The sequence below is a fragment of the Chrysochloris asiatica genome, unplaced genomic scaffold (genome assembly GCF_000296735.1).
Source record: "Chrysochloris asiatica unplaced genomic scaffold, ChrAsi1.0 scaffold00116, whole genome shotgun sequence".
In the NCBI taxonomy this organism is placed as follows: domain Eukaryota; kingdom Metazoa; phylum Chordata; class Mammalia; order Afrosoricida; family Chrysochloridae; genus Chrysochloris; species Chrysochloris asiatica.
Genome location: NW_006408634.1, coordinates 5808847 through 5825704, shown reverse-complemented (window position 1 = coordinate 5825704; position 16858 = coordinate 5808847). Strand labels below are relative to the sequence as shown.

Genomic DNA, 16858 nt, shown 5'->3' with positions numbered 1-16858 from the left:
GAATCGCTTCCGATTCTTGACGACCTCTTGTCCACGCGACTCCCCTAGTCCTCCCCTGGGTCTCTGCCTCGGGCCTCTCTCTTTGTCTCTCTGTAGCTCTGTCTCTAGCCCTCCCTGCCCCCATCACATCTCCTCCTGGTCTGGTCAGCCTGCAGTTCTGTCCCCAGCCTGGTCTCTTCCCCTTTTCCCTACCCCGCCTGGTTCTCAGGTGGTCTCAGGCCAGCCAGCTCCTCCGTCGCCCCAGCCATGCCCCCTGTCTCAAGGGTTCCACGTCCCACCGTCCGCAGGCTTCTACATGTGTCCTTCAGTCCACCTTGACTCTTCACCTTTCACTCTCCTCCCTGCCATAATGCCACAGCCACCCGCCTCAAGTTAACCCCCATACCCGTCCCCCCCACTCATTTCCCAGGAGCCCAGGAAAAGGCTAGAGACCCGGGGCGTCCTCAAGTGGCCCCCCAGAATGTGCCCTGCCCGGCCCCTACACCTCTCGGATGCCTGGCACGGAAAATGGCGGAGGCTGCGGCAGCCCTATGCCCTGCCCCCAACCACCACCTGGTACCCGCTGCAGTGTTTCCATGGCAACCAGGATCCGCGCTGAAAAGGACCGTGAGGGAAAGAGAGCATGAAAGGGAGGCTGGGGGCGGGGGGCGGCCAGTCCCGAGTCCACAAACAGTCGTTGACTGCTAAGGCCGGAACCCCCAGACACTTCTTAGCCCAGGGAGTCTGATGGGAGTTGGTAAAGGGAGGATGTGCCCCAGGTGGGGGTAGGAACAGCCTGGAAAGCGGTATGGGCAGGAAGACCACAGCAAGCCGCACCAAGCAGAGGGGCCCTGCGTGTTCGACCACCCCCACGGTTGTCACTTGATCTGGACTGGTGTCCCTCAGTGTTTGCTCAGGCGAGGAGAGCTGGAAGAGGGCCTCCCTCCTTGGTGCACGGCTGTCAGACCCACGCGGGCTCTGGTCGCCGTGTGTCTTCATCCGCCTCTCTGGACCTGCAGTTTGCACGCGCGCTAGCGCCCGCTCTCTGCTGAGACGTGGGTGTATCCTCTCCCTCAGACATCACACACTCCCCCCACCCTGACATCTATCTGCCTCTGGTCCAGGGCTCAGTCCTCGCTGCGGTACTTCTAGGCCGCTGCCCTCTCATCCTGGCGTTCCAGTCCTGAACCGACCGCCGTCTTGCCTGCCTCTTCACTTCAAACTAGGGCGCAATCACAACTTCCCTGGAGCCGGGCGGGCCTCATCTGCAGCGCTGCGGTCCCCCAAGTCCCCACACTCACGTCTCCCACTCCCTCCACACGACCCCCTTTCCACCGCAGCTGTTTCTTGAGTGGCTTTGGGATCGAGTCCAGTCCGCCCTCGTTCAGGGGGCCCCCTCAGTTTGCTCTGCTGTGAAGTCAAAAAAGCGAAACAAAAACCCTTCACCGTGAATTCTGACACATGGCGACCCCATGCGTTATGGAGTAGAACGCCTCCAGTGGTTCTCCATGTCTGTTATCTTTATGATAGGAGAGCCTGGTGGCACCGTGGTTAAAACTCTCCGCTGCCATAAAAGCTGGTCGGTTCAAACCCACCAGCTATTCACAGGAGGGGAAGATGTAGTCTGTGCCTTGGAAATCCTATGGAGAGTTCTACTGTGTCCAGTAGGGTCGTTAATGTTAGAATGGACTCGATGACAGTGGACAATCGTTACAAAACCCTGGTGGCGCAGTAGTTAAGTGCATGGTTGTTAACTGAACTGTGAGCGTTTGGAACACACTCAGCAGCAATTTAGGAGAACAGATCTGACCATGTGCATCCTTAAAGGTGTGTAGCCTCAAAACCCAAGGAAGCAGTTCTACTCTGTCCTATGGGATCCCTATGAAGGCGCCTAAAACAACAGTCTTTATGGAAGCCGGTCGCCAGGCCTTTCTTCTGCAGCATCACTGGGTGGTTTTGAACCACCAACCTTTTGGTTATTAGACACCCAGAGAGGCTCTGTTAATGAAGGGAACAGTACCAGTTTCTGGCGTGTGAGGGGATTGAATCTCTCTGGGGCCTCCAGTCATCCCGCATGGACACCCCCCTCAGCATACCAGGTGTAGGGCCAGCTGTCCTGTTCCCTTCCTGAGGGTGCTCAGACACTGGTTTTCATCCCACCCCCACCCCCACCCCCACCCCATCCCATGTCCCATCTCCATTTTGTTTTCTCTCTCCCCCAAGCTGTCAACACCCTCAAAAAAAAAATTTTTTTTTTTTTTACCGTTTTCCGTGTTTTTTTTAAAGTAATTACAGAGCAGGTAGTCGTTGAGGCAAACCTCCCTTCAGTATCAAAAGAGTCTGTGGGGCGGGCAGGGGGAGGGGAATTAGGACCCCCGGAGAGGACAACGAGGTGAGGCTGTCCCCCCTCAGTCAAGAGGAACAAGGATGAGTGGAGCTTAGCGCTGGGGGACCACAGGGGGGACCGGCATGGCGAGGACCAGGGTATTGGGGAGGGTCGAACAAAGCTCCCTGTTTCTTCAGTTTCCAGGGTCGAGGGTGGGAAGGGGAAATGGGGGAAGTTTCCAACTGCAAAAAAACCCAACCAAACAAAAGAACAAAAACCATAAAAGGAGGGTAGTTGTTGGGGATAGAACACGCCCCCCCCCAAAAAAAAGCTCCTCTCTCCCCTGGCAGAAGGCAGAGGGCCGGGCAGGGTGGTGGGGAGAGCGAGAAGAAACACCCCAAGTTCTGGCCCTTCTTCTGAATGGTCGGGTCGCCGCGGGGGTGAGGGGGCGTCCAGGAGCAGCTGGGGGCTCACAGCCCGCTTGTCCCCACCTTCCCCCGCGGATCCGGGTGACCAGCCGGCCGGTGAGGGACACGAAAGAAGGGGTCCCGAGTCTGGCCCGTCCCCCGTGGCTGGCCGCAGAGAGCCCAGGCTTCAGATCTGCGTTTCTTGCACGTTCTCCTTGGAGCCGCTCTTGAACAAAAGAGGTTCGTGGATGGAGTTGAGGCCCGGCGGGCCCTTGCCCCCGCAGCCCCCGCCCCCGGGGTTGCTGCTGTAATGAGCCTTGAAGGCGGCCGCCACATAATGCTGGTGGTTGAGGTGGTCCCGCTCCAGGGCTGGCAGGGCCAGGTGGCTGTCCCCGCCCACGCCGCCCCCACCGGCCACGGCGGCGGCCACGGACACGGCCGAGGCGGCGGGCAGCTCGTCCTCCACGTTGATGATCTCCACCGTGCGCGTGGGCCCGTGGTGCTTGTGAAGCTGATGCTGCTTGCGTAGTTTGTAGAAAGCCACCAACATCACCGCCGCCATGAAGGTGATGGCCACGAAGCAGCCGATGATGATCTTGGTGGTCTTCATGACGTCGTCCAGGTCCTTGAGGGCGTTCTCCGTCACGTCCGTGATGGGCACCGTGAACGCCTTCTCCGTGGGCCGCGAGGAGCGTGGCGCGGGCGCTGTGGTGGACGAGGCGGCGGCGCCCCCCGCCTCCCCGGGCCGGCCCCCGCCCCACGCGCCGTCCGTCGTGGGCCCCGGTGGCTCCTTTTCGGTGCCGCGCGGCTGCAGTGCCTCCTCGCCAGGCTGCGTCTCCAGGGTCTCCACCGTGACCGTGGTGAAGTAGGTGTAGCCGCCACCACCCCCGCCCCCGGGGCCGCCCCCTGCGCCTCCGCCCGCCGCCACGGGGTCCACGGCCGAGACGTTGAGCGTGGCCGAGGCGGTGGTGTTGCCGGCCGAGTTCGTCACCATGCACGTATACTGGCCCGTATCCTGCACGGTGACGTTGGTGAAGTTAAGCGTGCCATCATGCAGCACGGAGATGCGCACGCGGTAGGAGCCGTGCGTCATGAGCGTGCCATTGGGCGTCAGCCAGTTGACTGAGGTCATTGAGGTGCCGGTGCGGCACTTGAGCTCAGCCGCCATGCCCTCGGTCACGTTCAGGTCCGTGGGCGGCTCCACAATGACAGGCGCATAGCACGTGAAGTGCGACTGGTCCAACTCGCCGATGTAGCGCCCTTTGAGGCCTGCGGGCGCGTGGCAGCGCGCGCAGCACGTGGTGTTGCTGGGCACCGTCTCCTTGAGCCACCAACTCAACCAGAGCACATCACAGTTGCAGTGCCATGGGTTGTGGTTGAGGTGTACGCGTTCCAGGCGATGCAGGGGCGTGAAGAGGTCATGGGGCAGCGACATCAGGTTGTTGTGCGACAGGTTGAGCTCCTCCAGCGACTTGAGGTCGTCGAAGGCGTTGCGCTCGATGGTGGCCACCTGGGCGTGCATCAGCCATAGCTTACGCAGACTGGTGAGGCCCTGGAAGGAGCCCGGCCGGATCAGATCCAACCGGTTGCCCGACAGTTCGAGCTCCTCCAGGCGCACCAGGGCCGTCAGGTTGGGGATGTCCTTGAGGTTGCACATGCCCAGGTTGAGGTAGCGCAGGTTGACCAGGCCCTCGAAGGCTGCCTCCGAGATGTATTCCAGTCGCTTCAGCTCGCCCAGGTCCAGGCGCCGCAGTGAGGGCACGCGGTTAAAGGCGTACGACGGAATGCTTTCGATGGGGTTGTTTCGAAGCCAGAGCTCGCGAAGCTTGGACAGGTACTCAAAGGCCTGCGTGGGCACCGTGGTCAGTCGGTTGTCGAATAACTCCAGCGTGTTGAGGCTGGGCAGCCCGTTGAAGGCGCCCACTTCGATCTTACGCACCAGGTTCTTGCTCAGCTGTAGGATCTCCAGGTGACGAAGGTGTTTAAACGTGTCCGTTCGGATCACCTAAGGAGGAGGGGGAGGAAGACCGATCAGTACAGCTAATACTGGCTTAGAGTAAACACGAGAATAATACTGACAAGTGTTGAGGGTGTCGATAAGCAACTGGACCACTCACACTCTATTGGTGGGGGTAAATAATGGTACACTTTGGAAAACAGTTTGCTAGTTTCTTATAGCATCAAGCGTAATATTACCACGTGGCTTGGCCATTTTACTCCTAGGTAGGTGTTGACCTAAGAGGTGTGAAAACGTGTGTCTATCTCTACTGGGCAACTGGAGCCCTGGTGTGGCACTGTAGGATAAACACTGGACTGCTAACCACAAGGTCGGTAGTTCAAACGCACCAGCCGCTCCTCGGAAATCCTATACAGGGTCGCTATGAGTTGGTGGTTTTGGCAGCACATAACAACAACAGCTGTGTAATTACAAACCCAACTGGAAACAAACAATCCAACTGTCCATCAATCAGGGAATGGGTGAACAGTCTGAGGTACCTCCATACCATGGAATGAAAATGAATGAACTCTTGGTATGCTCAATAGCTACCCAAGCATCCAAACAATTATGGAGATGGCTCAGGAGTGGACATTTCCTTCTGTTATACATCAAGTTACCATGGATTGGAAACAACTCGATGGCAATTAACAACAACCACCACGCTGATGTGAATATCACAGACATTGTGTTGAACAAAAGAAGCCAGGTACCAATGAATATCTGTGGCAGGGTTCAGACGGACTTGATTTGCCTCTGAGTGTGTTGATGGGGTGGGAGGAGGACTGGGAAGAGGTCTGAAGGAACTTTCTGGGGTGGTGGATATATTCTCAAGTGGGGTGGTAGTTACATGGCTGTATGCGACTCTCCAAACTGCAGTCTTAAAATGCGTATTATATTATTTGTAAATTGTACCTCAATACAAAAGATGAAGATGATTGAGCACTTCCTCCTTGCCACACTTGTTTCTTGATGCTTGATGGGTAATAACTCCCTGAGAGTAAGGTCCCTGCTTCCCGAAGCCCTTAGAGCTCGGCACACAGAAGACTCCTCCTCACTTTGGCACCAATCCCATTTGGTGGCAAAACCTCATCAAAATTCCCATGAAGCTATTTAAAGCTCTTATTGATCCTACACATGTGACTGTTCAAACATTTCACTCTAGAAATATTGCCGACTTTGATCACGGTATAGGACCCACTGGGGTGTTAGAGACTATGAAGTGCAGAGTACCTTTATAATATGAGAATCCACCACCCAGTCTTGTCTGTCAGTGTGCCACACTGTGGTGCACGTGTTGCTGTGATGCCGGAAGCAATGCCATCAGCATTTCAAATACCAGCAGGGTCACCCGTGATGGGCAGATTTCGGTGGAACTTTCCGACTTGACTAATGGTTACGGATTTGGCTTATTTTGGTTTAGTTAATGATGTGGAAATACAAACACCCCATTGCGATCAAGCGGATTCTAACTCACAGCGACCCCTATAGGGCAGAGTAGAAATCCCCCGGAGAGTCTCCGAGGCTGTCATTTTTATGAGAGCAGACTGTTACATATCTCTCTTATGGAGCACCTGGTGGGTTTGAACCACTTGAATGCTTGACCACTGTGCCCCTAGGCCTCCTCATGCTATGATACTAAGGGAAATGCTGTTTTTGTTGTTAGGTGCCGTCAAGTCGGTACTGATTCATGGCGACAATACAACAAAACACTTGTCCGGTCCTGTGCCAACCTCATAAGCATTGCCTTGCTTGAGCCCACTGCTGGCAATATTCTTCATCATGTTTTAATAGTCACGATTCCGGTGCTATCTAACAGTGTTCCACTGCTATTCATAAGGTTTTCAGTGACTAAATATTTGCAAGCAGTCTGCCTCTTCTTCTTCCTAGTCTGTCTTTGTCTGGAAGCTCAGCTGAAACCTGTCCACCATGGCTGACCCTGCTGGTATTTAAAATACCTGAGGTATAGCTTCCAGAATCACAGCAACTCACAAGCCACCACAGTACGACAAACAGACAGACAAGTGGTGGACAGGGGAAATAGAGAACTCCAGAATATTATGTGATTGCAACTTCACAAAGATTACCAAAATGTTAAGAACAGGGTAGCCACATATATGCACACACACAAAAAAGACTGAGAGAAAATATCCCGACTTAGTAGTAAACTCTGAGCGCTGGCGATTATGGACAATTTTTGTTCTTTTTTTTCTTTGATCAACAAAAATTATGTTTCTAAGAAGCAGGAAAAAATCAGCACTGGACTGTGAACCACAAGGTCGGCAGTTCAAACCCACCAGCTGCTCCTTGGAAACCCTATACAGTGTTGCTATAAGTCGGAACCGACTCAATGGCTCTTAACAATACCTATGTAGGAGGGTTCTGGTGTGGTGCTGTAGGATAAGCATTAGATTGCTAACCACAAGGTTAGCTGTTCAAATCCATCAGCCGTTCCTGGGAAACTTAATACAGAGTTGCTATAAGTTGGAATTGACTCCATAGCACTTAACAACAATATACTTAAACATAAAGTGCCCTGGTGGGTGGTTCAAACTCATCAACCGCTCCGAGGGAGAAAGATGAAGCTGTCTCCTTCCTTAAAGATCCTGTAAATCCCAAAAAGGTTTACAGTCTCTGGAACCCTAAGGAGCAATTCTACCCTGTCCTATAGGGCAGCTTGGAGTCAATATCAACTCTCTGGCAATGAGGTACCTACACAGAACACCAGAATGGAAAACATGAGAATGTTCACACATTGTCACTGAACAACTTGGGCAGAAATTGTTGAATGAGAACCTAAACTGATGTGTGGTGCTTCAGTGAAAGTACAATGAAAAGCTATTTTTAAAAAAGTCCATACCTAACAGTATCACTGAATTCAACATGTAGAAATGAGGATTGATGTATGTTTCTGCTGGGTATGTTCTCAACAACAAAATCAATTACTAACAGTAAGACTGTATTTGATGCATACCAATGCTTATTACAGCACCTTTAACAATTGCCCAAAGGTGTAAACAACCAAAGTATCCATCGACAGACGAATGGATACACATGTTGTTAAGTGTTGTCGAGTGGGTTCTGACCCATAGCAACCCAGTGCATGGCTGTTAACCAAAAGGTCAGTGGTTCAATCCCACCAGCTGCTTCACAGAAGAAAGTTGGGGGCAGTCTGTTTCTGTAAAGATTACAATGTTGGAAACCCTACGGGGCATTCTACTGTATCCTGTAGGGGCTCTATGCGTCAGAATCCACTCAGTGGCAATGGGATAGGGGCCGGTGGAAAGGGGAAACAGCGCTCACTACATAGAGACACCGAGTTTCTTGTAATGGGGATGGAAAAGCTTGGATGTGGATGGTGGTGATTGACAGTTAAATGTCTTGAGTTCTCTGTCACTGAACTGTGCATACGAAGTAGGCTGAAATGGCAAATGTTTTGTTACATATGTATTTATCTGACACACAGGATAAAAGGAAGTCAGAGTGTGTCTACATGGAGAAGTATGTGTCAAAGTAAATAGAGCACAATGTTAACGATAAGCTCTAAAACGCCATTTCATTGAGTCCATTCTGACCCCTAGGGACCCTATATAGGGTTTCTGAGACTATAAATCTTTATGAGAGCAGACAGCTTCATCTTTTCTCCCACAGAACCGCTGGTGGGTTTTGCAGTTCGCAGCCTGATGCCTAAAACACATTACCACCAGGGCTCATTCATGATAGGATCCAGGTAGCATGTATGTTTGTGTTCACTGTACAATTCTTCCAACTTTTCTGTATTTCCCAAGCATTTCATAATAAAATATTGGGGGAGGTGGAAGATATATCATTAAACTTACATGTGTCTAAAAACAGTGGAAGAGGACATCAGGAGAGTCAGAGAAATGTGATGGGGGAAGCAGGGTCAGAGACACACTACGCTTCTGGCTTTGGAGATGGAGAGGGGAGCCACCAGCCAAGGAATACGGGTGGCCTCTGAAAGGTGGGAGATAGTCTCTTCGAGCCTCCAGAAAGGAACACAGCCCTGCCATCTCCTCAAAATTTACACAGTGAGCTGCAGAGCGGTGGGGTAATGAATTTATTTTGTTTTAAACCCTGGAAGGCACTGAACAGAAGGAACAGTAATGTTTCTGGCCCAGTAATAATCATAAAACAACAGCTATTACTGATATCAAGGAGCCTTAGTGGTGCAGCAATGAAAAACTCAACTGCAAACCCAAATGTGGTCCAAACTCATCAGTTGCTCTGTGGCGATCTGCTTCCATAAAGACTAAACCCCATACCAAATCAATCCACTGCTGTTGATTCTGACTCACAGCGACCCTATACGGGTAGAGCTGCTGTTGGGCTTGAACTGCTGACCTTGTGGCTCGCAGTCCAATGCTTATCTTGCAGCGCCACCAGGTTCCTTCCTTTTTATTTATTTTAAAAAATGTTTTATTGTGAATTATGTGATAGTTCACATGGGAGAACATTAGTTTTACATTCATCCTATCGTATATCGTTTCATTGCCATGGTTACAATCTCCTCCATGTATCATCAACCAACCAAAGGGTATACACTACAAGCCTACCCCCCCCCCCTCCCCCGTCGTCAGCACACAGCCCCTCTCCCTCTCTGGGTTTAAAGTCCCCAGCTGCTCCATTGCTCCACATCATTGTCTCTGCCTCCATCTCTGGCATCAGTACTTCTGTGGGTAGGGTCCCACTCTCCACTCTTCTCCCTTCATGGTCCCAGGGACTTCCTCTCCTAGACTGCAAAGTTAATCACTCCCCTCCTTGCTACAAAATGTCTACCTTTACATTTCCAACCCTCACAATCAGTCCTGATAACAGTTATTCACTATTGTATCACAAGAGACCTGTCTGCATTTCATTTCATCAGCCCTGCCTAGACAGATTGGATACTACTCACTGGACATTCCACCTTCCTCCTTGCCCTCTGGAACTAGGCTCCCTCTTGAAAGCTTGTAAGCCATTCACTTCAGGTTCCTTTCTATAGATTGTTGTTGTTAAGTGCCTTCAAGTCAGTTCCCACTCATAGAGACAATGTATAGGGTTTCTGAGGAGCAGCTGGTGAGTTTGAACCATAACCTTGTGGTTCAAACTGACTTTGTGGTCCAGCACTTATTGTACAGTGCCCCACCAGGACTTAGAAACTCTCTGGGGCAGTTCCCCTCTGTCCTACAGGTCGCTATGAATATGAACGGACTAGACAGATGGCAGTGGGTATTACTGTTATCAATAGAAATATCGTGTGAGCCCACACATGTAATGAAAAAATGTCTGGTCACCACACGAAAACAAAATGGAGCGAAAGACAAACAAAAAAGAGGTGAAATTAATTTCAATATAGTTTACTTATTCTGTATCCAAAATATTATTTCAACATGCAATCAAGATAAAAATTATTAATAACTGATCTGACATTCCTTTTCATACAAAGTCTTTGAAAGCCAGTGGGTATGTTTTACCCCTATGGTGTGCATTTCTATGTGATGCTCACTCGCCACGTGTGGGGATCCACCGCCTGTTGGGTCTTCTTTATGAACACAATGGCGTCTTTTGCATCTTATCCTCCAGTCCGGAGAAGGGAGAACCCCATTTTCGAAAGGAGGAAATGGAAGCTTCCAGAGGGGGGGCGCCATGGGCCAGTCCTGCCTCAAAGCCTGGCTGTTCCCATTTAACAGATGTGGAAACTGAGGCTTCGTCCAGAGGCCAGCACTTCTGGGGGAACTGCCTTCAGAGCCATCTCTTACTCCTGGGCTGCAGGCCTGTCACTTGAAGAGTGGATGGTGAAAGTTGCTTCAGGAAGATGAAACGGGGTCACCGTGGCCAGTGCTCATCACAACATTACTATTATTATTGTTGTTGGCATTGAATGACCATTAGAATGAGAGCCCTGAGCCTTCTAAACTTAAAATAGACCTGCAGAGGGTGGGGGTTAAGGGGTGGCAGACTTGTTACTGCAAGTCCCCGCTGAAACGCAGGCACATTGGCCTGACACCCCCGCCCCACCCCCATCTTTCTGTCTGTCCTCTGTCCTGTGACTCTCTGCTTCATTCCCCCTCTCCCATCTGGACATGGTCTCACACAGGGCCTGTGGTTGGGTGCCATCGAATTGATTCCCACTCACGTTGAGTCTGTGTGACAAAGTCGAGCTTCCCCATAGGACTTTCTAGGCTGTCATCTCTATTGTCACAGACTAACAGGTCCTTTCTCCCTCGGAGGGACTGGTGGATTTGAACCACTGACTTTTAGGTTATCGGTGGTGCTTAAGCTGAATCACCAGGGCTCTCTGTCCTTTCCCTGCTCACAACTTTGCAAGCAATTCCAGAACTCAACAAACCCAAACTTGTCTCTTTGCACTGGTGGTTCCCTTTGCCAGGAACACGATTCCCACTTTCCCCTGGTTATCTCTCATCTGCCCTAGGATGGCTGGCACCTGCTCTGGAGGGTGTCCTGGCCCCACCCATTCTGTCTGTTTGGTAGGAGCCTCCATGCTGGGCTCCTACAGCTCTCCCTAACCTCCTACCCTCTTACTAAACTCAGCTGCTGGTGTGTGTCTCATCCACCTGGGGAAGGGGCGGGTGGGAATGCCGGACTAGGTTTTAGGTTGGTTTGTCACTTTTTGTGCTGAACAGCATTTGAAAGCAGCGTCTCTGGGTGGTCTTCCCTACATGGAAACCAGCTTTCCTGAGGAAACTTAAAATAGACCCTGAGCACTGCTGTCCAATGAAGGAGTCTTCATGGTCTGTTAAAGGGACAGAGTAGGAGGTGTCTTTGGGTCCTTAAAACTGTGGACTTCTCAGGTCATTTTGAATGGTTTACAGGGACAAACAACAACAACAACAAACCTATCGCCTTCGAGTGGATTCTAACACGTGGTGACCCCAGGTGGTCAAGCAGAACTGCCCCACAGGGTTTGCTTGGTAGCAATCCTTATAGGAGATCACAAGGCCTTCCTTTCACAGTGCCACCGGAGGGTTCAGCCAGCCTTTCCATTAGTGGTCTGGTGGTGGTTATGTGCCATGGAGTCAGACTTGATTCATAGTGACCCTGTACAGGTTTTCTAAGGCTGTAAATCTTTACGGAAGCAGAAAGCCTCATCTTTCTCCCACGGAACAGCTGGTAGTTTCGAACTGCTGACTTTAAGGTTCGTAGCCTGATTCGTAACCACTATGCTACCACAGTGCAAAACATTTGTGCCACTAGGCACAACAGGAGGGAATTCAGACTGAGGGAGGAAACGCATAGCACAGGGTATGATTATGGGAGGGGGTGTTTCCTCCTTCCATCCAGTCTTCATCTCTTCCACCCATTCATCCATCTACCATGCATCATCTTCCTTCCTTCCCATCCATCCTCCATCTACTTATTCTCCTTGTCTTCCTTCCACCCAAACATCCATCTTTCTTTTTATCCTTCCAACATACTTTCCTTCCTTCTATTCCTTTATCCACCCATGCACTCGTGTTTTCTCTCATTCATGCATCCATCTTTCTTTCCACTCATCCTTCCAAGCTACTTTCCATCCATTCATCCGTCCATTTTTCCAACCTACTTTTCATCCACCCATTCATCTTTCCATCTATCCATCCATTCATCCTTCCAACCTACTTTTCATCCACTCATCCATCCATCCATCATCTTCACATCACCATCCATACATCATCCATCTATCCATGCATTCTTTCAACCTACTTTCCATCCATCCATCCTTCCAACACACTTTCCAATCTTAATCCACCCACTCACCCATCCATCCATCATACATCATCCTTTCAACCTACTTTCCATCCATCCATCCATCCATCCAGCCATCCAGCCAGCCAGCCAGCCAGCCATCCATTTACTCAACCATCCAACTATCCATCCTCCCTTCCCCTCCTTTAATAAACATTCATTGAAGTCTTCTGTATGCCAAGCCCTGGGCTGAATAACACCTGAGCTATAATGGCAGAACAACTTTTCATATAACTATCTTTTTCTGTTGATCAAAATAATTCATGCTCATTTAGGGCAACAATCTAGGGAGAAAAGAAAGATCAGTCAAAGTACTTGTAACTACGAGAGAGTAGTTAATTTTATAGTCCAGAAACAAAGGACCCTAGGATCATCAAGGGAGAAGAGCACAAGAGGAATGTGGGACCCTATCCAGAGAAGCAGCGACACCAGAGATTGAGGCAGAGATGGGGACATGGAGAAAGGGAGCAGCTGAGGACTCTAGATTCATGTGAAGAGAGGGACTAAGAGATAGCGACTAGGAGGTAGGCTTGCAGAATGTGCCTCTTGGTGGTGTAAATTATTATGTATGCCTGAGTGTTTAAATAAAAAAAAGCCAAAGTGAATAGAAAGAAATACTGTTAACTGATGGCACAAGGAGGGGATTATAATCATTGTAATGAAATAAAGTGTATGATTTGTTTAATGTAAAACTGATGATCTGTCCTGTAAACTTTCACTCAATCCACAATGTTGTTGTTGTTGTTGTTATGTGCCATGGAGTCGGTTCTGACTCATAGCGACCCTGTACAGGGTTTCTGAGGCTGTAAATCTTTACAGGAGCAGAAAGCCTCATCTTTCTCCCACGAAACAGCTGGTAGTTTTGAACTGCTGACCCTGAGGTTCGCAGCCCGATTCATAACCACTACGCTACCAGAGCTCCTTCAATCCACAATAAAAACCTTAAAAAAAACAAAAAACAAAAAAACAAAAAAAAATCTTTTACCCAGAGTTTGCTCTTGTTAATAGTTTGGTACATATTCTTATCTTCTGTGTATCTGATGCAGTGATAAATTTTTTTCATCATCTTAAATTTTTTTTATAACAAAATTGTGGTGTACCATGTATTCTGCTGGGCTCTGCGTTTGATAATATTATATCATGAGCACCCCACCCATACCATTAAATAGGCTTCCAAAGCAGGATTCTAATGACTGTAAAGAATTCTGTCCCCAATAAAAGCAACAGAGTCATTGTCATGTTCTCTGATGCTCTGCCTTCCTACAGTGGACCGCTAACTAGGAGAGATGCAGGGTGCAGGAGGTGAGCTGTGTCTGTGGGAGATGATGGACGGAGCAACCTGCAGGTCGACATGCAGGGACAAGCAATGGGTGGAGGAACAAATGGTGGATCCCTGAGGGTTAGGGGAGACCCTGACCTGAGACCTGCACCCTGAGGAAGCAGATGCGTCCACAGTAAGAGATCTGAAACCCAGCCCTGCCCTGGCCCCGGAGAGCACCTGAGAAGCATTCCTCCTTTTCCCCACTCCGCTATGCTCCTCCCAACAACAGTAGCAAGAAGAAGCTTCCAGATCAAATCAGTTTGAGAACCCTTGTGCTCCCTCCCAGAGTCACAAGGAGAGTTACAGGTTCTGTGAAGTCTGGGGAGAGAGATGCGTGAGGGCCATTCGCTGAATCTGGGTTTCCCAGACCATACCCAGGAGTCCCCTCCTCCACTGGGAAAACTCCTGTTCATCCTCTTATGCCCAGCAAATCGCCCTTATTTATCCATACATTGCTTAGGTACTGAATGCTTGCCAAAAGGCACTGGGGTATAAAGTGGTTCTGAAGGAGCAAGTGTGTGGAGGGCCCCGAGGTGGTTTTGGCGATTTAGAGTAATTGATGGGCCTCACATGGCACCCCAGAATGCTGGGTTTTGGCCCAATTTACATTCCTGACACCATCTTCTTCTCTACTACTTCCGGCCAGAAGATCCCAAGCCCACAACTCCTGACAGAGGAGAACTAACTGCCCATCAGGGTCTTCTCTGTTTAGTGGTAAGTCTTCACAGAAGTAGCTTGCCAGGCCTTTCTTCTGTGGTGCTAATGGGTGAGTTCAAACCACCAACGGATTGGCAAACAGTCCAGTGCAAACCTTCTGCACCACCAACTATGTGTTATCAAGGCTTCTGCCTTCTCAGAGTGGGTCACATGTTCCAGGTCATGTGATGAGGAAGTTGCAAGCTGGACTTGGGATGGGGGCCAAGTGGAGGTGGGGCAGGGGTGTGGGAAACCCTCAGCCCTCACTCTCTAGCCTCCGTAGAACTGGGACTCCAGCCCAGAGGGCCTGTTTTCCACCTCCCCCCACCTCCCCTCCCCTGGTGAGCTTTGCCCCAGTTGAGATCAGAAGGTGGAAGAAGGAAGGTGGACGAGAACACTCCCAAAGGGGGTGGGGAGCCCCCCTGCCAATCACTTTAGTAATGGCAGAGAACTAAGCAGGCTGCTAAGGGAAGCCGGGTTTAATGAAAAGATGTGGGGTAGAATGGCTTTAAATAGTGAGTTCCTTTGTTTCTTACAGAATTCCAGTCTACTCTACCCCCCTCACCCTCCTCCTAGTCTCTGCATGGTGCCTGGTTGGAGGGGGGCGGGGTGCAGTACAGCGGTGAGAGTCCTGAGCGCAGCTAGATCATGTTTGTTGCTGATCGGCTGTGTGACCTTGGGCAAATATCCTCACCTCTCTGAATCCACTTTCCTCACAGATACCCCGGGGGGTTACTGTGAGTTTTGCATGAGATCTGGAATGTGAAGTACTGGGGATGTGGCAAGCAAGAAAGAATACCTATAGGAAGTCTCCAACTACAAGACGCACCTGCGTAATCAAGCTATTAAGACTGGTCTGTTGATTGCTGTTACTTTTTCTGCATTATTTGTATCATTAGTAACATGTTGTTTGTTGTTGTTATGTGCCGTGGAGTCAGTTCCGATTCATAATGACCCTGCACAGGGTTTCCGAGGCTCTAAATCTTCACGGGAGCAGAAAGCCTCATCTTTCTCCTGCAGAACAGCTGGTAGTTTCAAACTGCTGACCTTGAGGTTTGCAGCCTGATTCGTAACCACTACGCTACCAGAGCTCCTTATTAGTAACATATACTACATATATTATTGTGGTGTATAATTTGCTGATGTTTTTATTCTCATGCCAGCCCCTAAAGACAAATAAAGATTTATAAAGATGCTGATAATAAAAAGCAATAATAATGAGAGAAAAAAAGAGAGAGAGACGCATCTGACTTACATCGGAGCCATTGGAATAAGAACCCTGTTGTAAATTGGGGAGTATCTGTATGTTTGAATCACTGACTTAGCTGATAGTGACTTTTAGTGGTTCTTTTGTCCCTAGGCTCTTTGTCACTTCATCAGCATCTTTCCTCTGTAGGTTATCAGACTGGTCTAAAAGGTAGCTTGGACCCTACCATATCCCTGGTCACAATCCTTTTATGACTCCTCATTACCTGAGACCTGGTGTGGGAAACCCTGTAGGACCTGCCCTGTTGCCTTCTCCTCCACTCCAGCCACGGGGAGATGCACAGGGTTCTGTCCACTCTCCAGGCTTGGTCTACCTGTCTGCCTTTACACAGCTGAACCTTTGGCCTGGCGTGCTATCCTCCTTCCGCTTCCCTCACGCACACTGCTGTCTCCTTAGGAAACCCTCTCTGAACCCTGCCTATTATACACATTTCTCCTTATTAGACTCCATTACAGTGGATTTTAATTTGGCAACTAATCCTTATGAGCAGAGACCGTCTGAATGGTTTCTGCATTCCCCACACCCAGTGCAAAGTCTGGTTCTTGGCGGACTCCAGCCAAAGTCTGTTCAGTAAATGGAGTAGGGTGGGCACAGTGCTTGTGGGTGGATAGATACTTCAGTTGTGTCGGCCAGTGTGCGCATCTTGCACACCTTTTGGCCTGGTTGGCAATGCCAACATATCAAAACCCCTAGTAACACAACTTCTGGTCTTTGTTCCGGTTTCAGCTTTTTTTTTGCGTTAAAGTCTATGCGTCTGGTATTATTAAAGCTATGCCCAACTTTATTTCGATTACTGTTTGCCATCTGTTTTAGTTTCAACTTTCCTGTCCTTTGCTTAGGACATGTCTTTTGGATTTTGTTTTGAATTCAGTCAGTCTAAAGCATTCGTGTCTGTTCGTTGGAAGTTTAGTCCATTTATATTTATAATAATTACTAATATGTTTAGGATTCTTTCTACCCTCATTTTGTGCTTTCTGTTTGTCCTGATTTTTGTAGCCTGCTTTTCTCTTTCCTGATATCTTTTGGATCAACTGAGTTTTTTCTCATTCCATCTCCTTGCTTTAATATTTTAGAATTTGTGGATTTTTCTTGTTTTAGTGGCTAACCTTAAGATGTAGCA

At 49.6% G+C, this 16858-nt stretch overlaps 1 protein-coding gene across 1 annotated transcript in view; it reads right to left on the bottom strand.

Annotated features, from left to right (window-relative positions):
* Positions 1-2899: 2899 nt before the first annotated feature.
* LRRC4B (leucine rich repeat containing 4B) overlaps positions 2900-16858 on the bottom strand; it is a 33605-nt gene continuing 19646 nt past the window's right edge. Inside the window, exon 2 of the mRNA XM_006868142.1 lies at positions 2900-4717. Coding sequence (XP_006868204.1) covers positions 2900-4717 — 1818 coding nt within the window. The remainder of the gene's footprint in view (positions 4718-16858) is intronic.